The sequence below is a fragment of the Geotrypetes seraphini genome, chromosome 9, assembly GCF_902459505.1.
Source record: "Geotrypetes seraphini chromosome 9, aGeoSer1.1, whole genome shotgun sequence".
Lineage (NCBI taxonomy): Eukaryota > Metazoa > Chordata > Amphibia > Gymnophiona > Dermophiidae > Geotrypetes > Geotrypetes seraphini.
Genome location: NC_047092.1, coordinates 172,086,151 through 172,107,884, shown reverse-complemented (window position 1 = coordinate 172,107,884; position 21,734 = coordinate 172,086,151). Strand labels below are relative to the sequence as shown.

The window sequence follows — 21,734 nt, the reverse complement described above, 5'->3', positions numbered from 1 at the left end:
CTTCTTTGTCGTGCCTATGTCTGGGTTCCACTTTATAGAAACAACCCCCTCAGTACTTTCTGTTTCAGTCAGTTAAAGCAATTCTAACACCACCAAAGTCATGTGGGAAGCTATTGATTCATTTATTAACTGCCTTTTAGAGAATGACATGGGGGCAAATTTGTCCTCGTCCCTGCAGGAACTCAATTTCCCCGTCCCTGCAAGTTTTACCGCTGTCTCTGTCCCTGCCCCATTCCTCTAAGCTCTGCCTTAACCGCACAAGCCTCGAAAACTTATGATTTTAAATGGTTTGAGGCTTGTGCAGATGAGGACAGAGCTTAGGCATTGGTGGAATGAAGCATTATGACATCACAATCTCAGCTCTAGAATGCTGCTACTTATGATTTCAAAGTGTTTGAGGCTTGTGCAGATGAGGACGGAGCTTGCAGGAAAGGGGGCAGGGACAGGAAAAGAACTTGTCAGGACGGGAAAATGAGTTCCTGCGGGAACGGGTCAAAATTTGTCCCCGTGCCATTCTCTAATGCAAATGCATTTGAAACAGTCTTGGGAGAAGGCAAGGCTTACCTAGTGCCTATATCATTGCGAGCCGCTAATCGAAAGGTGTAGCTCAGGGCCGGACAGAGCTTGGTCAACTTGCAGTGCCTTTGGCTTCCAAAGTAACATTCTCTGAAACCATTGTTTCTTTTCCCCTAGGAAAGAAAAAATCTCTTTAAATTGAGTGACATATCAGTCGTGTTTACACTGGATAACATATACCTTATGAGGTCAGCCTTCAGAGGTGGCAGCAACAGTGTTGATCTAAATGTTGTATTGTACACAAGGTGTCTGACTTTAGATTTTAACTAATGAAGGCCAATAAAACATCTCCTAATACTCTGTCTCCTCTCCCCGGATTGTCTTGGTTCCTCCACTTCCTATTTGTGCTAACTTCTAGGTGACCCAAAAGTACATGTTTGATTCTACCAAAACAATACCAGGCAATAAGAGCTGTGGTCATGAAAATACCAATCAACACCGATTTCTTTTGCATTCTCAAAATATCCCTAATTAGATGGAAAATAACCACCTGCAATAAAAGTTTAATTTTGCAGTCACCTCACCATCAAAACATTTAATTATGCACACTTTAATCACCCATGGGCCCTCTTTCTTCCCCCCCGAATCTACCATCACAACTTTCTTAACCCCCCCCCCCTCCACACACACACACTTCCTGCTAGCCAGGCTGCCTGCTAGTGGAAAAATTGACATAAGGCAGGGAACCAGTGTTCTAGGCCAGTGTTTCTTAACTCGGACCTGGGATACCCCTTGCTGTCAGCATAGCTATTGCTAGCAATCAGTATTTTCAGTTGGCATAACTAATGTCAGCAAAGGCCTATGGGAAATTATATCAATCTGACTCTGGAATGTAGATGCAGATAGACCCTGAGTGCTTATTCACAGAAAGCATCCAGGCAGACGGTTTCAAATAGCCCTGATTAAATCATGATTACAAACCAACTTGTAGCTAAAAGGTGTTAATGTGTTAATGTCTGAGGAGGATGCTTAGGACAATGGGTCCAGGTGCACAGATAACTAAAGTTAATCAGAAACTATTGTCAGAGACATACTGGAAATCACATATGACTGCAGCCTATTCTTTTCCTGTCTAGCATGTTTAAGTTCTGTTAAAGCTCAATAGAGAACAAGTTTCCAAACTATAAAAACCCCTCGCAACATCACCCCCCTTCTTCTTGTTCGTCTTGCTCTCTACCTGAAGCTTGGGACATCACCCTCCCCACCCCCCTATTTCTCTCTCTCTCTTTCTTTGTGTGTAATCGTAACTTTTATGAATCCTACTTTTCTGTATGCCTATTTCTATAATATATTCTTTATGCAATCACCTCTGGCTGTGTTTCTTATTTGATTCTACTCCTGGTGAATCTTCGGTGAGGGAATTGAACCTGGGACCTGACATTTCAAACCTTACATTTTGGGGGCTTGTCTGGGAATTGAACCCAGGACCTCCCACAATGAATATGCATAAACTTGATTTGCATACACTGCCTCCATTCTATGCAAATTTATTTCATGCATATTCATTGTGGATATCCTGAAAACCTGACTGTCAAGGGGGGACTCCAGGACCGAGTTGAGAAACACTGGCCTAGAACACTGGTTCCCTGCCACTGTTCTAGGCTGCCACTGCTGGCTCTGCCAGTCCTAACATCCATCGATGGCACGGCCCAGACAAATGTTCTGTACCTTTATGCTGCTTTTTTTCCCACTGGGAAGCAGTGGGACTAGAAGGGGAAAGAGGGAAAGAAAACTGCTGTACTTTAGGAGGGGGAGAGAAAGGAAGGGAAAAGAGCAAGAACAGAGTAGGATTACCAGATTTGTTCAAGACAAAAAAAAAAAAAAAAAAAAGGACATGTGGCCACGCCCCTTATGTCCCAGCCCCACCCCCACACAAACCTCATCCCTTTCTCCTTCTTCGAGTCCAGGCTGCAAGTGATAGCATTGCACTGTATGCATGCATGCTTAGAGGCCTTCCAGATGCAGCCCTGAGCCCGGGACCTTCCAAAACCCGGACAAACTGCCGGGTTTGGAAAATCTGTCCAGACACCCAGACAGTCCTCTATAAAGAGGACCTACCCTGGGTTTTTCCGGATGCCTGGCAACCCTAGAGTCGGGGGGGAGGGAAGAAAGAAGAGGCTGTACCAGAGTGTGACTTGTTTACATGATTGCTGTTACCTATGGGCCCCCTGTTAAGCTGAGCCTGGCCAGCTGCCCCTCTTGCCCTAAGTTTAATTTATAACATTTTTATTGAAGAAATCAGTAAATCTACAATACTAGTCTTTAAGCCCGTTACATTAACGGGTGCTAGAATATATGTCTGTCTGTCTTTCTTTCTTTCTTTCTTTCTGTCTCTCTCTCTCCCGCTGTCTCTCTCTCTCTCTCCTTGGCTCCCTTTTTCTGTCTGTCTTTCTGTCCCTCTCCCTGCCCCTGTGTCTTTATTCCTTTCTGTCTGTCTCCCTCCCTCCTGCTGTCTGTCTGTCATTCTTTCCCTCCATTTCCCTGTGCAGTAGTATTTCCACCCCACTTCCCTGTGGAGCAGCAACAGCAACAGCATTTCCCTCCCCCCGACTTCCCTGTGCAGCAGCAGCGGTATTTGTCTTCCCCTCCAGGTCCGTGGGCAGCAGTTGCAGCATTTCCCCCACCCCTTCCCTTCTCTTACCGCGATCTTGCCTGCTCGGTTCGGCCCCTCCCCCGCGTTCTGGCCTGCTGCTATCTGGCTGCTCCGTTCGGCTCCTCGCGGCTGGAGTCCTCTTCTTTGTCGGCCCCCCCTTCCCTTCCTGCGGTCTTGAGCTTGGGTCTGGTCTGGCCTGCTCGCCTTGCCGTATTTTTTTTTTAGTTGAAAGACGCGGCGGTGGCTCCTCTCATGATTCCCACCTGCGTCGGAAGTCCAACGCAGGCGAGGATCGTGAGAGGAGCCACCGCTGCGTCTTTCAACTAAAAAATGCAACACGGCAGGGAGCAGGCCAGACTGAAAAACTGAACCGTAAGCCGCGCATGTGCACTCCTACCTGCGGGTCGCTACAGCTCACGGAAAACCGGCGCACGCATAGGAAGTGCGCATGCGAGGCTTACCGTTTTATTATATTAGATTATAATACAATAAAATAGTAATTAAATTAAAATTCATCATATTAATTTCCATCAAATATCTTTCATTTCTTCAAAATATATTTCCAAAATACCCATTACATTTCTCAATACCCTCCCCCTAATTCCTACCCCCCTTCCCTTTTCCTATTGACCTCTCCCCCCTCTCCTCTCCCAAAATTTGCCCTGAGTTTAGGTTGCTGTTTGGCAGTTTAAAAAATCTGTTCACCTTAGAAGCTATTCAGAAATGTTTATTTCGTAGCTGCCTAAAAGGATTCAACTTCTTTGAAAAAATATTTCAGTCATTATCATCCAAATATCAAGCAAAAAAAAAAAAATAATAAATTAAAAAAATGTCCCTGAATACAATTTATTGCAGTGGGCTCACTGCCAGCACATACCCCGAATTCCACTTGTGTTATGCACTTGTCTCCCGCCCTTCCAGACTCTGCAAGCAATTCGATGCACATGCATAAAACATGTGTCAGCTGTTTATACCTGGGACTTGGGACTTCCTAGCGTGCTACCTGTTGGGAATACTGTTTGCCAAATAGTACGAGTTGCCCGGTGGGAATACTGCTGGCCAAGGTTTTGTCTTATTCTCAGTTCCTCTACAAAACTGTTTGGTGAAGAGATGTCTGTTGAGACTACTGTGATCACTACGCTGATTTTAGTTTGGTACTGTAATTTGATTTTCATAAATGGGATTAAGCAAAATAAAATGGAAGTTTTTATTAAGAACATAAGAATAGCCTTACTGGGTCAAGCCTAGTAGCCCGTTCTCACGGTGACCAATCCAGGTCACTAGTACCTGGCCAAAACCCCAAAAGTAGCAATATTCCATACTTCCGATACAGGGCAAGCAGAGGCTTCCCCCGGTGTCTTTCTCAATAATAGCGTAGCTGGTTTTAAGAAAGGTTTGGACTTTTCCTCCAGGAACTTGTCCAAACCTTTCTTAAAACCAGCTACGCTATCCGCTCTTACCACATCCTCTGGCAACGCGTTCCAGAGCTTAACTATTCTCCGAGTGAAAAATTTTGTCCTCCTATTGGTTTTAAAAATATTTCCCTGTAACTTCATCGACTGTCCCCTAGTCTTTGTAATTTTTGACGGAGTGAAAACAATCGATCCACTTTTACCCGTTCTACTTCGCTCAGGATTTTGTAGACTTCAATCGTATCTCCCTTCATTCGTCTCTTCTCCAAGCTGAAGAGCCCTAACCATTTTAGTCTTTCCTCATACGAGAGGAATTCTAGCCCCTTTACCATCTTGGTCGCTCTTCTTTGAACCTTTCCTAGTGCCGCTATATCTTTCTTGATATAAGGAGACCAGAATTAAACGCAATACTCCAGATGAGGTCACACCATGGAGCGATACAGGGACATTATAACATTCTTAGTCTTGTTAACCATCCCTTTTTAAATAATTCCTAGCATCCTACTTGCTTTTTTGGCCACCACTTTACATTGGGTGGAAGATTTCATCGTATTGTCTACGATGACACTCAGATCCTTTTCTTGGGCGCTAACTCACAGAATTCAATCTACCTAGTCTCAATGCACATTACTGAGATTTCATTTGAATGAGCTTACTTTTCATGCATAGCTCTTATTTCCAGTCTTGAACATTCAAGGTACTGAAAGGAATAGACTTAGTAGATAAGTACAGGTTGTTCACCCTCTCCAAGGTAGAGAGAATGAAATGGCACTCTTTAAAGTTAAAAGGAAGTTCTTCTTTACCCAGAGAGTGGTAAAGAACTGGAATGCTCTTCCGGAGTCTGTTATATGGGAAAACACCCTCCAGGGATTCAAGACAAGGTTGGACAAGTTACTGCTGAACCAGAACGAACGCAGGTAGGGCTGGTCTCGGTTAGGGCAAAGGTCTTTGATCTGGGGGCTGCCGCATGAGCGGACTGCTGGTGTGACCCAGCAGCGGCAATTCTTATGAACCCTGTAAGGGGATTTATTGATTGTGCTTGGCCTTCTGATGAAGGCTTTTGCCAAGGGCAGGTGTAGGAATTCCAGTCCTTGAGAGCCGGAGCCAGGTCAGGTTTTCAGGATATCCACCATGAATATGTATGAGATGGATTTGCATGCACTGCCTCCTTGAGATGCAAATCTATCTCATGCATATTTATTGTGGCTATCCTGAAAACCTGACCTGGCTCTGGCTCTCGAGGACCGGAATTGTCTATCCCCGGCCTAGGGCAGGGGAGGGCAACTCTGGTCCTCTAGGGCCGGAATCCAGTTAGGTTTTCAGGATTTCCTCAATGAATATGCATGAGATCTATTTGTATGCACTGCTTTCAAGGCATATTCATTTGGAGAACTCCCTGAAAATCCCTGGCCTATGGTTACCAGATTTTATGATCGTAAAATCTGGACTCATGGCCCTGCCCCCAAGCCCGCCCAGTTCCACTACGCCCCGCCCCCCCACCTCGTGTGCAGAGCCGCGTCGGGAGGGCATCTGTGCATGCGCAGATTTGACGTGATGATGTCACACACATGCGCTTATGCATGTGACATCATCGCCTTATCGCCCGTGCATGCGCAAATGCCCTCCCGACACAGTCCCGAGCTGGAAGCTTTTCAAAACCGGGAGAAAATGCCGGGTTTGAAAAGCCGCCCAGATGCCTGGACAGTCCTCTAAAAAGAGGACATGTCCGGGTAAATCCAAAAGTCTGGTAACCCTACTTTTGCTGAAACACTGCCAATGTTGAGTCCGGTTTCTATTCATAAAGCGCTTGTTCCATTGCATGCTTTGTTTAGTCCCATTTTGTTTTACTGCAATTTAAAGCACCTTAAACAACACAAGCCTCATTATTTTCTGTAGGGCCTCTATACCACCTACGCTCTTAGCACAAGCTAACACGTATAAATCATTAATGCAAATTAATAAATGAAGGTTGGTATTTGAAATGTAAAAAGATCTATCAGTTTAAACAATACTGCAATATCTTGTGCATTTATTAACTCCATATAAATACCGTTGAGACCAGGAGCTCAAAATCGTCTTTCAATTCCAACATATCGAGAAATAGTTCACGAACATGTTAGGGCTGCAATTTTTCCAAATAGTTGGTTCCAATCTTTGGAACTCTTTACCTCTACACTTCCCCCTCCCCATTCGCGGTTCCTGCACTCGCGGTTTCGTATAATCGTGATTTTTTTTTCTGGAGAGGGGGAAAATTTAAAAAAGTCTTAATGGTAAAAAAAAAATAAAATCCATCTTTTTTTCCTCCCTGCCGCCTTCCCGGCCTTACCTGGTGGTCTAGAGGGCTTTCGGGGCAGGAGCGATCTTCCTACGCTCCTGCCCCGTGCAGATCGCCATGAGGAAATGGCTGCTGGGAGTTCCCATAGTCTCTCGAGACCACGTCGGGAACTCCCTACAGCCATTTCTTGATGGCGATCTGCACGGGGCAGGAGTGTAGGAAGATCGCTCCTGCCCCGAAAACCCTCTAGGCCACCAGGTAAGGCCGGGAAGGCGGCAGGGAGGTGTGGGTGGGTCAGAGCCGGATAATCGTGGTTTTTCGGCATTCACGGTCCGGTTCTGCCCGTATCCCCCGCGAATGACGAGGGACAAGTGTATTCTCTTAGATTGTTGAATTCTTTGGAAAAATCTAAGACCGATCTTAAAACATTTTTACTTGCAGATGTTTATAAAACAGAATAGTAAATTTTGTTAATAAAAAAAAGAACTGTACGGCAGATTCAACTGCATTTTAGGAGTTCTGTAGAGCACAAGATTACGAAATTATACTTACCTTCCCTCTCTTTTACTATAAAAATTGTAGTTCAACCTTTAACCTCAGACTCATGTATATGCGACTTGTTTGGAATTTGTTTATTGGCTATGTTACTGAATTTTAGATTGTAAGCTGCCAGAAGGATTGCCAGTGGTGTGGGATAATAATATTTTATTAAACTTGGGGCTCCTTTTACTAAGGTACGCTAGCGTTTTTAGCGCACTAAGCGGCTAGAACACCAGCTCAATGCTGGCGTTAAAGTCTAGCGCGTGCTATTCCACGCGTTAATGCCCTTAACACAGCTTAGTAAAAGGAACCAAGGTTAACCATCTGGTTCCAGCATCTTCTCCCTTATCACATTCCCTGGCAATTTCCTTTCCTCCCTGATATCTGAATTTACTAACCCAAGATCTTAACCTCAAAATGATCATTTCCCTGCTCTTTTTAACAACAGAAGAACAAGACAGGTAAGTGAAAAAATTTATATTTACATTTTATATCTCTGTTTGCAGCTTTGAAATTAATTGAATAATGAATGTTGAAAGAAGTGTGAGCAGATGGCAGCTATGGCTGAAAGCTCGATAACTTGTACTACTTCTCACTTCCATTGTCGGGTGATTGTGCGACGCAGCAGAAGAGAGTGGGCATCTCTCCCACCAATCTTCAATTTGGGGATTTTGGGTTTTTTTTTTAAATTAATATTTTATTTTGCATTGGGGGGGAGGGGTCTGAGCTGCCAATCCTTACTTTCCTGTCAGTGCCTGAGCCAATCAGCGTTCATTAACTGATCAGAAAGTAAGGCAACGACAGCTCAAACCTGTCGGTAAATTTTGGCTGCAAATGTAGCACAACGAGGTTAGAGAATTGCTCGGAGTGATCATTTTAATATTAATGGCCTCATTGTACTACATTTGCATGGCAGTATTGGAGACTGCTAGAAAACTCAGAAAAGACCTCGCTAAGCTGTACTGATAATCGGCCGCTAAAATACATGAACACTAAATCGGCTGGAACCGGTTTAGCGAGCACGTTAAAGGCAGATTTTAGTTTTGAGAATCTGCCCCCGAGTGATCTGCCCGGGATCACAAGGAGCAGTGCAGTGCACCAAAAGGTTCCACAAAGGAAATAAGTCAGCAAAAACAACAGAAAGATTGTGGAACAAAAGATCAGTTGGACCAGTTTACAGTTTTAATAGGTGTCCCAAAAATTTGAAAAACAATCCTCAAAGGGTGGGACTCACAGGATAAAAAACAAATAAAGTATAAAATACAAATGATCCAACTTGGGTCGTTTTTTGGCAAAATGAAAATGCCTCACTCAGGAGTTTTATGGGGTCATTGGCTGTCTTAAATATAAAAGTCTCATACAAACAAAGCAGTTAAGAGGCTACAAGCAAACTACACAACACACAAGTCTCCAATGAACATGTGCTGTGCAGTTTGACTGTAGCCTCTTGGATTTTTTGTGACTTTAATATTTAAGACAGCCAAGGGCCCCATAAGACCCCTGAGGAAGGAGCGATACAAAATATGGGAAATATGGTCTCAGTGTGGCTGCACTTTTCAAGGCTGTATTGTTTGTTCCCCGATGAGCCAAACTTTGGTGAAACAAGGTTGCTTGTTGGGAAGATTGGAGAAGAGGTGACAGCGTTGGAGCTCAAATCGTCTTTTGTCAGCTAAATCCTTGAATGTGCCTCTGGGTGGCTTTGCCCTTTCTAAACCTGAGCAGTTCTGTGAGGGAGTTTTTGGGCCAATGAAAGTATCAAAAGCAGTTTTGACTTGTACCTTTTGGATCTATACTGGTACATTAGTCTGAGGCTTTTTCTCCCTCTTTTTGGGTACATGCTGGGTTTGAAGAAGGGGGGTACCTCGGTGCCACGATCACACATTTTAAATCATTATATGAAAATAAAATACACTTACCTCATCCCATTCTAGAAGGTAGTTACTGATTTTTGAGCCATTGTCGACAGGAGCCTGAAATAATGAAAAGGAGGCCTTAGAACCATATCAAAAATTAAATTCTTTGGCAGGAACATATGGTATGGGCTAACACAGGGTTACCATATGGCTCCTGAAAAAAGAGAGGATGGACTGGGTTTTACTTCCATTGAAAGCAATGGGAGTAAAACCCGAATGTCTCAAACCATCCTCCTTTTTCTGGAGCTATATGGTAATCCTAGGCTAACAGCTTTAATCGATGAAATGTTTTCTTTACTTATGAGCTGGTTTTTTTTTTTTATAATTCAGTATTTGCATTCCTGTTCAGTTAAAAAAATAAAAAAAGGATGAAAATTAAAACAAACGTCCTTCCAATATGGAATGTCTGAGTGATGTATGATTACAGTATAATATTTTATTAAACCAAAAGAACGGGGACAAGTCCAAAAAAACGAATCAACCCAGGTTGTACAAATGATGTGATGAACAATATAGCCTTTAAAAAAGTCTCTAATAACCTAAAATGAAGGACCCGACACAGTCCATGTTTCGGCCCACGCAGGAGCTTGCCTCTGGGATTATGGCAAAACACAAATATCGTGAGAAGGAACTTCACTAGTGCTGAGCAAAAACGATTTTGTATATAGTGCATATCGGCCGATGGCCGTGCTCCTCCTTGCGACACGCTTTGACATTAAGTATCTGATCCACAAATCGCATGATTCTATAAATGATGAACTTAAGATTGACCGGAGCTATGCGCTGTGTTCCTCGGTACTGTTTGTAGAATTGCTGTCAAAATGCCGAGCTCCCTAAATGTGTGGATGCAAACTAGATTTCTTTCAGAATCAACTTCTACAGCTATGCAGATGACATTACAATAGTCGTCCCTATCACTTCTCTTTCGTCATACACTTTGCAAATTTTAACAGCTGTTACGGAAACAGTGGAAACCTGGATGAGAGATTTTAAATTGAAACTTAAATGCAGAGAAAACAAAATTTTATTTTGGCCTCGCCCCATAACAAAATCCAAGAAGACAAATTAAATATTGAGTGGAATCAGTCATCCCCTTATCCCCAAAATTAAAATTTTGGGCATCCTTTTGGATCGTAATTTGACTCTACATGAACAAATAAAATGCTTTAGTTAAGAAAGGCTATTTTATGCTTTGGAAGCTTAGGACAATCAGAGCTTATTTCGATTTTTCTGCATTTAGACTTCTTGTACAGTTTTTGATTTTGAGTCTTCTGGACTACTGTAAATTTATCTACTTTGCCTCCCACAAATGGAATATCAAAAGACTGCAGCTTATCCAGAACACAGCGGCTCGACTGATTTTTAAGTTGAAAAAAAAACCCAGAGCATGTGGCAAAGTACTATCGGATGTTGCATTAGCTTCCAGTCGAGGCGCTTTAAATTGGGATGTTCTTGTGTCAAAATTTTATCTGGCTTTGTGCCAAATCATTTCATCAATCACTTCAAATTTTCTTATCGCATTTACATTTCCTTCAGTTGAAGGTTGTGCTTCCAAGCGTTTTATTTTTCTTCCAAAGAATTCCAGCTTATCAAGTAGCGTCATGAGATAGCAGTCTTGGTAAGTTAATTCAGGATGCTGGTTCTTAATTGTGTTTTTAGAAAGGTTCTGAAGACTCACTTATTTTGTGGGAGTGTGTGGTGCAATGATTAGAGCTACCGCCTTGGCACCCTGAAGTTGTGGGTTCGAATCCTGCACTGCTCCTTGTGACCCTGGGCAAGTCACTTAATCCCCATTGCTTTAGGTACATTAGTTAAGAGTGGGAGCCCACCGGGACAGTTAGGGGAAAATGTTTGACTACCTGAATAATTTGTAATCCGCACAGAATTATAGGATATGCAGAATATAAATTATTAAAAAAAACAAAAAAACAACTTGTATAACCTTTTTACTTTGTGAACCGCTTTGAACTGAAAGGCATAGCAGTATACAAGTGGATTTTTATGTTATGTTCTAAATTAGCCTCCTAAACTTGTGTCCTATCTTCAGCCAAACTTAGAAGCATAACTTTTCAGCTAAAATTCATCATACTTGTTGCAGATTTCTGGCTCTTGTCAGGTAGAAATCAACGTTTCAGCCATCACGCCATGGCGTTCTTCAGGGTGTGTTGAGGTCTGCACTTTGTCTTTGTAAATAGTGGGCCCACTGACCTGACTGGGAGCAGGGCAGTCCGTTGGTCAACAATTTTGGAGGGAAAGTCAGTTGGTCGCAAATTTGAATTTTGGTAGGAAAAAAATCAGTCGATCTCTTTTTTTATTCATAGAATGGAAAAGTGTCTGGTGAGTTTAAAGGGTGTCAGGTCAAAAGCGCGCCGGGACAAAGGCGCGAGCAGACAATTGAGCGCAGCGTGGAGGCGCGCGCCGAAGAAAATTACTGTTTTTAGGGCTCTGATGGGGGGGCATGGGGGAGAACCCCCCCACTTTACTTAATACAGATCGCGCCGCGTTGTGGGGGCATTGTGGGGGGTTGTAACCCCCACATTTTACTAAAAACTTCACTTTTTCCCTGTTTTTAGGGAAAAAGCTAAGTTTACAGTAAAATGTGGGGGGTTACAACCCCCCAAACCCCTCACAACGCCGGCGCAATTTGTATTAAGTAAACTGGGGGTGCTCCCCAACAAAACCCCCCGTCGGAGCCCCTAAAAACAGTAATTTTCTTCGGCGCGCGCCTCCATCTTGCGCTCAGTTGTCGGCGCGCACCTTTGTCTTCCGCGTTGTTGTCTATGAACCGTTTAAAGATGTTCTCTCCATGAAGCTGGGTTATATGTTCTTTCAGAGTTTCCGTAGCTGGCATCATGTTTGTTGCAGGTTTCCAGGCCTCGCGGCGTCTTGTCAGGGAGAAACTGACGTTTCAGCCGTCATGCTGTGGCGTTCTTCAGTTTGTCTTTATAAACAGTGGGTCCGCTGACCAGACTGGAAACAGGGCAGATCTGTTGGTCACCAATTTGGTAGGAAAGTCGGTTGTTCACAGATTTGAATTTTGGTGGGAAAATCAGTTGGTCTCTTTCTTTTTTTTTTTGAGAAATGAAATTCATTGTAATTTAGAAGATTAAAAGGCCTGCCTTTCATATGTCTAGATTTATGAGCCTAGTACTCAAAATTAGTGCTAAGATCCTAACTTCTCTTCCTGCCCTAAATCCACCCTTGTTACCACCCACTTTTTATGCTCCTACGTTTAAGAGTTTACTGAAATTTTGAGTAAAAATTTATACCCTCAGCCCAGTGGTCTCAAACTCAAACCCTTTGAAGCCACATTTTGGATCCGTAGGTACTTGGAAGGCCGCAGAAAAGATAGTTAATGTCTCTTTATAGTTTATAAATCTTTCCTTTTGGTTAAGTCTTAATAATAATATTGTCATTTATAGCTAAAGAGACATATGATCAAGAAACGGTTTTATTTTACTTTTGTGATTATGATAAACATACCGAGGGCCTCAAAATAGTACCTAGCGGGCTGCATGTGGCCCCCAGGCCGTGAGTATGAGACCACTGCCTTAGCCCTAGTAAATTTTAAAAGAAGCCAATTTATGAGCATAACTCTCAAAGTTAGGAGCATAAATCCTTTGCGGATAATATTTAATATAAATATTTTGCACCTGACCAAAATTCTGTGGGTAGCAAAAAACTACACAGAAACGTAAGTCTCCATCTATCACTTCGATCTATCTCTTCAATCCTCCACGCCATCTTGTAAAAGTAAGAAATTTCTTGATCATACACTCTCATACCAGGCAGCCATTCATGACAAAGAATTTAAACTGTTAGTACTCACATCTTGCTCTTATGAACATTTTAGAAATGAATTGAAAACTTCTCTCTTTCTAAAACATCTGACTAGTTAGATATTATTGTGGTTTAATTATTTTGTGCTCTACAATAAACTAACTCAGGGGAATAATATTAATGTATAGTGGATCCAATGGTAAATGGTTATCAATAAATTACCGATCCCAATATTTATATGAATGTTTTAGCTTTAAACTACCTTGGAAGTGCTCAGAACCCTTAGGTAGAGGGTAGAGGACCCGCAAACGGGGACATGCCCCAAAAAAGCTGGTTTTAAGAAAGGTTTGGACAAGTTCCTGGAGGAAAAGTCCATAGTCTGTTATGGAGAAAGACACGGGGGAAGTCACTGCTTGCCATGGATCAGTAGCATGGAATATTGCTACACCTTGGTACCAAAGCCAGGTACTAGGGACCTGGATTAGCCACCTTGAGGATGGGCTACTGGGCTTGATGGAATCATTGGTCTGACCCAGTAAGGCTATTCTTATGTTCTTACCGTAAGTAGTCTACTATGTCATACGTATGTACATACATATGTACCGTTTGAATATTTTTTCTGCTGAAGTTTTTTTTTCAGTCTCGGTAAATTCATGGATCAAACTTACCTTCCATTGTAAGGTTAAAGTGCTCTTTGACCGGTGGGACAGTTTGGGTGGGAAGGGGCTTTCCGGTGCACAGCTGTGAGTGGTAAAACTGATAGGCTCAGAACAGGATCCCTTTATCGAGTTATACATTGCATAAACCCTACAAATGAAAGCAAGCAAAGAAAAGTTACCGACACCGCTAGGTTGAACTAGTTGCATCCTCGTTTTGTCATAAGCATCTGTTTACCGACATGTTTACATCGTATTTCCCCATCTTTAACAGAAAACTTACATTCCTATTCTATACCTCCCCCTCCACACACACACTTTTTACTAAGCCGCGTTAGGCTTATCGCCGGCCGCAGCGGTATAACCATATTTTCACGTAGATAACGCGCACCCGTGTAAAACGCGCACACGGGTATAGCGTGCGGGAAACCGAAATATATGTAAAAAAATTTTTGTATACCGCGCGCACCCATATACCGCGCATGCTGCCCCGACTCTCCTTTCGCCCACCCCGACTCTCCTCTGGCCACCCCGACTCTCCTTTCGCTCGCCCCGACTCTCCTCTCCCCCTTGAAGTCCTGTCCCCACCCTGAAAGCCTGATGCCTCCCCTGACGTCTGATTCACCCCCCCGCAGGACCACTCGCACCCCCACCCCGAAGGACCGCTCTGACGTCAGAGAAAGGGCGGGACCGCCAGAAGAGGAAGCAGCGCAGGCGCAGGGCTCACAGAAGGGCTGGGACCGCCAAGAGGAAGCAGGACACCGATAGGAGCTTCTACATGATGGGGGTGGGTCGGGAGGCTGTGGGGGTGCGAACGGTCCTTCGGGGTGGGAGTGCGTGCGAGCGGTCCTTCGGAGTGGGGGTGCGAGCGGTCCTGCGGGGGGGGGGGGGTGAATCGGACATCGGGGGGGGGAACTATGTAAAAAAAAAGTTGTAAAACGCGCTCACGCGTATAACGCACAAGGTTATGCATGGTTTGTAAAATCGTGTATAACGCGCGCATTATATGCGTGAAAATACGGTAGCTCCGACATTCGTAGAATTCCCATGAGCGTCGGAACTAATACCGCTGCGGCCGGCGATAAAAAAAAGCCTAACGCAGCTTTGTAAAAGGTCTTAATGAATAACATATCCTTTCTAAATTGACCGCCTTACTTCTCCTGCTCCCTTATCACTACAAGTAAATTCAAAACCTCCTCGGGACAATAGACTTTTTTTTTTTTTTAAATTAATAGTCCGGCAGATTACAAGTTTCAGCACCTCTCTCAAAGCAGGAAACCCTTCTATTCTCTTCCACTACTGTACTAAGAATTTAATGGGCGCGTATAACGCACAAGGTTATGCACGGTTTGTAAAATCGTGTATAACGCGCGCATTATATGCGTGAAAATACGGTAGCTCCGACGTTCGTAGAATTCCCATGAGCGTCGGAACTAATACCGCCGCGGCCGGCGATAAAAAAAAGCCTAACGCAGCTTTGTAAAAGGTCTTAATGAATAACATATCCTTTCTAAATTGACCGCCTTACTTCTCCTGCTCCCTTATCACTACAAGTAAATTCAAAACCTCCTCGGGACAATAGACTTTTTTTTTTTTTTTTAAATTAATAGTCCGGCAGATTACAAGTTTCAGCACCTCTCTCAAAACAGGAAACCCTTCTATTCTCTTCCACTACTGTACTAAGAATTTAATGGGCGCGTATAACGCACAAGGTTATGCACGGTTTGTAAAATCGTGTATAACGCGCGCATTATATGCGTGAAAATACGGTAGCTCCGACGTTCGTAGAATTCCCATGAGCGTCGGAACTAATACCGCTGCGGCCGGCGATAAAAAAAAGCCTAACGCAGCTTTGTAAAAGGTCTTAATGAATAACATATCCTTTCTAAATTGACCGCCTTACTTCTCCTGCTCCCTTATCACTACAAGTAAATTCAAAACCTCCTCGGGACAATAGACTTTTTTTTTTTTTTTAAATTAATAGTCCGGCAGATTACAAGTTTCAGCACCTCTCTCAAAGCAGGAAACCCTTCTATTCTCTTCCACTACTGTACTAAGAATTTAATGGGCGCGTATAACGCACAAGGTTATGCACGGTTTGTAAAATCGTGTATAACGCGCGCATTATATGCGTGAAAATACGGTAGCTCCGACGTTCGTAGAATTCCCATGAGCGTCGGAACTAATACCGCTGCGGCCGGCGATAAAAAAAAGCCTAACGCAGCTTTGTAAAAGGTCTTAATGAATAACATATCCTTTCTAAATTGACCGCCTTACTTCTCCTGCTCCCTTATCACTACAAGTAAATTCAAAACCTCCTCGGGACAATAGACTTTTTTTTTTTTTTTAAATTAATAGTCCGGCAGATTACAAGTTTCAGCACCTCTCTCAAAGCAGGAAACCCTTCTATTCTCTTCCACTACTGTACTAAGAATTTAATGGGCGCGTATAACGCACAAGGTTATGCACGGTTTGTAAAATCGTGTATAACGCGCGCATTATATGCGTGAAAATACGGTAGCTCCGACGTTCGTAGAATTCCCATGAGCGTCGGAACTAATACTGCTGCGGCCGGCGATAAAAAAAAGCCTAACGCAGCTTTGTAAAAGGTCTTAATGAATAACATATCCTTTCTAAATTGACCGCCTTACTTCTCCTGCTCCCTTATCACTACAAGTAAATTCAAAACCTCCTCGGGACAATAGACTTTTTTTTTTTTTTTTAAATTAATAGTCCGGCAGATTACAAGTTTCAGCACCTCTCTCAAAGCAGGAAACCCTTCTATTCTCTTAGACTACTGTACTAAGAATTTAATGGGCAGTCAAACATTCTTGATGGGTTAAGAAAACCGGCCTGCTTCTTGTTTGAAAAGAAAAATGATTGCTCTCTCATGTTCCATTTTGTGGAAATAAACTACGAGATTAACTGGAGCCCAGATCAACTCCATGGCAATCAAGGAACTAAAAGGATCCGGAGCCAACACAAGATACAACAACGCTATTCTTAACTTCAGCGCTAAGGTGTCCGATGCACTCAGGAAGACTTAATAGGTGAAAATTGTCCCAAAATGATGTCTCTTCCTTTTGTCCAGAAACCAAAAGGAAGCCAATATACCAGTGCAGAGACGGGTCGTTCCTTACTGCTGTGTTATTAAGGATAAAACGGCAGGATGGAACTGTGTTTAAATTGTGCAGCAGCAAAGTCTGAAATGCTGGACAAACTGTTTCTAAAAATAATGTCAAATAGCTTCTAAAAGAGAAACATGGCTAAAACAACAACAGTGCTTCCCTGAAGGAGGCTCCTTTGTGTCTATGAGATCCTGTCAAGGATTGTACTCTGGAATGCTCTGTCTGTTCCGAGAACAAAGTGTTGTTAGCTATCCCTTCTTCGAGATGGTCCACTAGGCCTCAAACCAGGCCAGAGCATTTATTAGTGATTGGGCCTCTATGGTGGAAACCCTAGGAGTTAAGGCCAGGGGTTAATCACCTAAGAATTCTGGAAAGAGTGGAAAGGTTTCTATTTCAAGAGGCCTTGGACCTAGGTGTCACTTTTCAGGATACGCTGAAACGCTGAGCTCAACGTACGTCGGCGGCTAAGGAAGCAAATAGAATGTTGGGAATTATCAGGAAAGGAATGGAAAGCAAAGATGAAAATGTTATAATGCCCTTGTATTGCCCTACGGTACGGCCCTACCTCAAATACTGTGTGCGGTTCTGGTCGTTGTATCTCGAAAAAGGTATCGTGGAATTAGAAAAGGTACAGAGAAGGGCGATAAAAATGATAAAGGGGATGGAACGACTTCCCTATGAGGAAAGGCTCAAGCGGCTAGGAGCTAGATGCACTAAAGTCTCCGATCGGCTAAGAATCGTCACTAAACTGGTTTGACCGGTTTAGTGACTGATTGAATTTGCCGACTCGATACACATAACGGCTTACTGCATGGTTTCCCGAGCATTCGCTCATTCTCTAACTCTGCCATGCAAGTGAGGACATTAATCCTGAAACGCCATACAAACTAGCCGACTGACCGATGCTTAAACATCACTTGGCCATGCACAAAAAAACAGCAATCACTTCTAGTGACAAGTCAAGATCAGTCGTTTGCAGGTTTTACCGACAGTTTAGCCTTGAAATAAATATAATATTAATAAAATGTATAACACTTATAACATGAAGAGATGGCTCAAAGGAGGATATAATAAGAGGTCTATAAAATAATGAGTGGCATAGAAAAGGTAAGAACATAAGAACATAAGCAGTGCCTCCGCCGGGTCAGACCACAGGTCCATCCTGCTCAGCAGTCCGCTCCCCGCGGCGGCCCAAACAGGTCACGACCTGTGTGAATCCCCAGAGGGGGTCCCCTTGCCACCCTGGTTTCCCATTTAGTCCTAGCTTCCCATCGAAGTCCTAACCCTCCGGTCTTGCACATGCACGACCTGGTTGGGTTTCTATACTTATTACCTGGTTAGCTTTCTATACCTGTGATACATCCCAGCACCTCCCTCAGTATCCCACGATCCCTTTATCCCTCAGGAATCCGTCCAATCCCTGTTTGAATCCTTGTACCGTACTCTGCCTGATCACTTCCTCCGGTAGCGCATTCCAAGTGTCCACGACCCTTTGGGTGAAAAAAAACTTCCTTGCATTTGTTTTGAACCTATCTCCCTTCAGTTTCTCTGAATGCCCCCTCGTACCTGTTGTCCCCTTCAGTCTGAAGAATCTGTCCCTATCCACCCTCTCCATGCCCCTCATGATCTTGAAGGTCTCTATCATATCTCCCCTGAGCCTCCTTTTTTCCAGAGAGAAGAGCCCCAGCCTATCCAACCTCTCGGCGTATGGGCAGTGTTCCAGCCCTCTTACCAGTTTGGTTGCTCTCCTTTGGACTCTCTCAAGTACCGCCATGTCCTTCTTGAGGTACGGCGACCAATATTGAACGCAGTATTCCAGATGTGGAATCAATTGTTCATTCTATCCCAAAAATGCGATGAAACTACTAAGTAGTACTGTAGATTTAAAACAAACCGGAGAAAATATTTCTTCACACAATGTGTAATTAAACTCTAGAATTCATTGTCGGAGAATGCGGTGAAATCAGTTAGCTTAGCAGGGTTTAAAAAAGGTTTGGATAATTTCCTAAAAGAGAAGTCCATAGGCCATTATCAAGATGTTTTAGAGAAATCCATTGTTTATTCCTAGGATAAGCAGCATAAAATCTGTTTTACTACTTGGGATCTAGCTAAGTGCTTAGGACCTGGGTTGGTCACTGTTGGAAACAGAATACTGGGTTTGATGGACTTTCTGTCCTACTATAGCAATTCTTATGTTCTTATGTGAGCCACGTATAGATCAATCAAGACATTGTGACATCACCGATGAGGCATTGGTGGAATGAGGCATTATAGAAACATAGAAGATGACGGCAGAAAAGGGCCACAGCCCATCAAGTCTGCCCACTCCAACAACCCTACCCCCTTGAATTTACCCCCCTAGAGATCCCACATGTGTATCCCATTTCCTTTTAAAATCCTTCACGCTGCTGGCTTGAATCACCTGAAGTGGAAGTTCATTCCAACGATCGACCACCCTTTCGGTGAAGAAGAACTTCCTGGTGTCGCCATGAAATTTCCCTCCCTTGATTTTCAGCGGATGTCCTCTTGTGGCAGAGGGACCCTTAAAAAAGAAGATATCATCCTCCACCTCAATACGGCCTGCGATATATTTAAACGTCTCTATCATGTCTCCTCTCTCTCTACGTTCTTCGAGTGAATATAGCTGCAATTTATTCAGCCTTTGTTCATATGGGAGGTCTTTGAGTCCCCAGACCATTCTGGTGGCCATTCTTTGAACCGACTCAACTCTCAGCACATCTTTTTGGTAATGTGGCCTCCAGAATTGTACACAATATTCCAGATGAGGCCTCACCATGGATCTGTACAATGGCATTATAACTTCGGGCTTCCGGCTGATAAAACTTCTTCGGATACAACCCATCATTTGTCTTGCCTTTGATGAAGCCTTCTCCACTTGATTGGCAGTCTTCATGTCTTCGCTAATGATCACCCCCAAATCACGTTCCGCCTTGGTCCTAACTAAGGTTTCACCATTTAGTGTGTAAGTTTTGCATGGATTCCTGCTGCCGAGGTGCATGACCTTACATTTTCTAGCATTGAAGTTTAGCTGCCAAGTCGAGGACCAGTGTTCCAATAGAAGTAGGTCCTGCGTCATACTGTCTGGTAAAGTGTTCTCACTTACTATGTTGCATAGTTTGGCGTCATCGGCGAATAATGTGATTTTACCCTGAAGCCCCTGAGTCAGATCTCCCACAAATATGTTGAAGAGGATCGGGCCCAAGACCGAGCCCTGAGGCACTCCACTGATCACCTCCGACGTTTTTGAGGGGGCACCATTTACCACCACTCTCTGAAGTCTACTGTTTAGCCAATCACCGACCCATGTAGTTAACGTCTCTCCCAGTCCCATTGATTTCATCTTGTTCAATAGTCTGCGGTGCGGAACGCTATCAAAAGCTTTACTAAAGTCCAAGTAAACGACGTCTAGGGACTCACCCACATCCAGTTTCCTTGTTATCCAGTCAAAGAAACTAATCAGATTGGATTGGCAAGACCTGCCCTTGGTAAATCCATGACATCACAATCTCAGCTCTGGAATGTTGCTTCTGTTTGGGTTTCTGGCAGGTACTTGGGACCTGGGTTGGCCACTGTTGGAAACAGGATACTGGGCTTGATGGACCTTCAGTCTATCCCAGTATGTCAATTCTATGTTCTTATGAGCGATTAATGGGTTGGGTGATTTTTTTTGTTTGTTTCTGGGCAGGCTCTTTTTTAAAAAAAAAATCTTTTGTTATGCTGTGATGGGATTTGTTGCTGGGTGGATGTTCTCCTTTTAAAAAATAAAAAAATCCCTAATCTTCAACAGCATAACCAGGACTGATACTTTGGTGGGGCCTGAGGTATTGTGGACGCTAACATTACCCCAATTCTTCTCTCATTGGCCTGTGCTGCTGCTGTCTGGTTGGGCCCGACTTCAAATAAATGAAAAGAACCATTTGTCAATTTGGCCAGAAATGCTTCGCTATGACAAAGAGCTGGTTAACGTATCCTTAATTTGGGTTACCAGACGTCCGGATTTCCCTGGACATGTTTTGAATCTCTCTAGATTCCTACATTCCTCATGGTGTGAGTTTTTTGCCAATGACAAATACAACGCTAGCTTAAAAATCATCAATGATTTCTACGTGATAAAGTCTTTCTTCAGGCTTTTGCTCCACCTTCTTGGACTGAATGGGGGATCTGGGAAATTGAGTCCACTGGTGGTCTTTATCTGCCGTCATATACTATGTTAAAACAAAAAATTTTAATTTCAAGTTTTATGTATTCACTTCATTGATTCTGTGCATTCCTCGTGAGTTTTTGCTTTTCATCAGTTTTTCAGGAACTCCTATTAATAACCTACAAGTGGGTTCATTCTGCTGCCCCTCAATCTCTCTCCTCTCTCCTTTCTCCTTATACACCTCCCAGAGAACTCCGTTCCTCAGATAAGTTACTCTTAGCGTTACCCTTCTCCTCCGCTGCCAATTCCAGACTTCGTTCCTTTCATCTAGCTGCCCCCTATGCCTGGAATAAATTACCTGAGTTTGTCCCCCAAGCCTCCTTCCCTTACCTTGTTTAAAGGCAAATTGAAAGCCCACCTTTTTAATATAACCTTCAATCTATAACCCAATTCCCCACTGCCCTAGCCAGCAGATTAACCATTCCCCCTAACTGTATCCATGGCTTCCTGCTTGTCTGTTTAGATTGTAAGCTCCTTCGAGCACTACAGTAACCCCTCCGAATTCGTGGTTTCAGTACCCGCGGCTTCGGTTATTCGCAATTTTTTATTTTTTTTAAACCAAACTCTGCATCGGACCTTCCCCAGACCTTACCTGGTGGTCTAGCGGCGACGCGAGGCAGGATTGATCGCCCTACGCGC

General features: G+C 43.5%; 1 protein-coding gene across 5 annotated transcripts in view; it reads right to left on the bottom strand.

Annotated features, from left to right (window-relative positions):
* FNDC3B (fibronectin type III domain containing 3B) overlaps nt 1–21,734 on the bottom strand; it is a 490,638-nt gene that overhangs the window by 83,543 nt on the left and 385,361 nt on the right. For all 5 annotated transcript variants that reach the window (XM_033959077.1, XM_033959075.1, XM_033959076.1 and 2 more), the window contains exons 10-12: nt 13,758–13,896; nt 9,313–9,366; nt 565–689 (exon numbers count right to left, since the gene is read on the bottom strand). In XM_033959077.1, the coding sequence (XP_033814968.1) occupies nt 565–689; nt 9,313–9,366; nt 13,758–13,896 (318 nt within the window). The remainder of the gene's footprint in view (nt 1–564; nt 690–9,312; nt 9,367–13,757; nt 13,897–21,734) is intronic.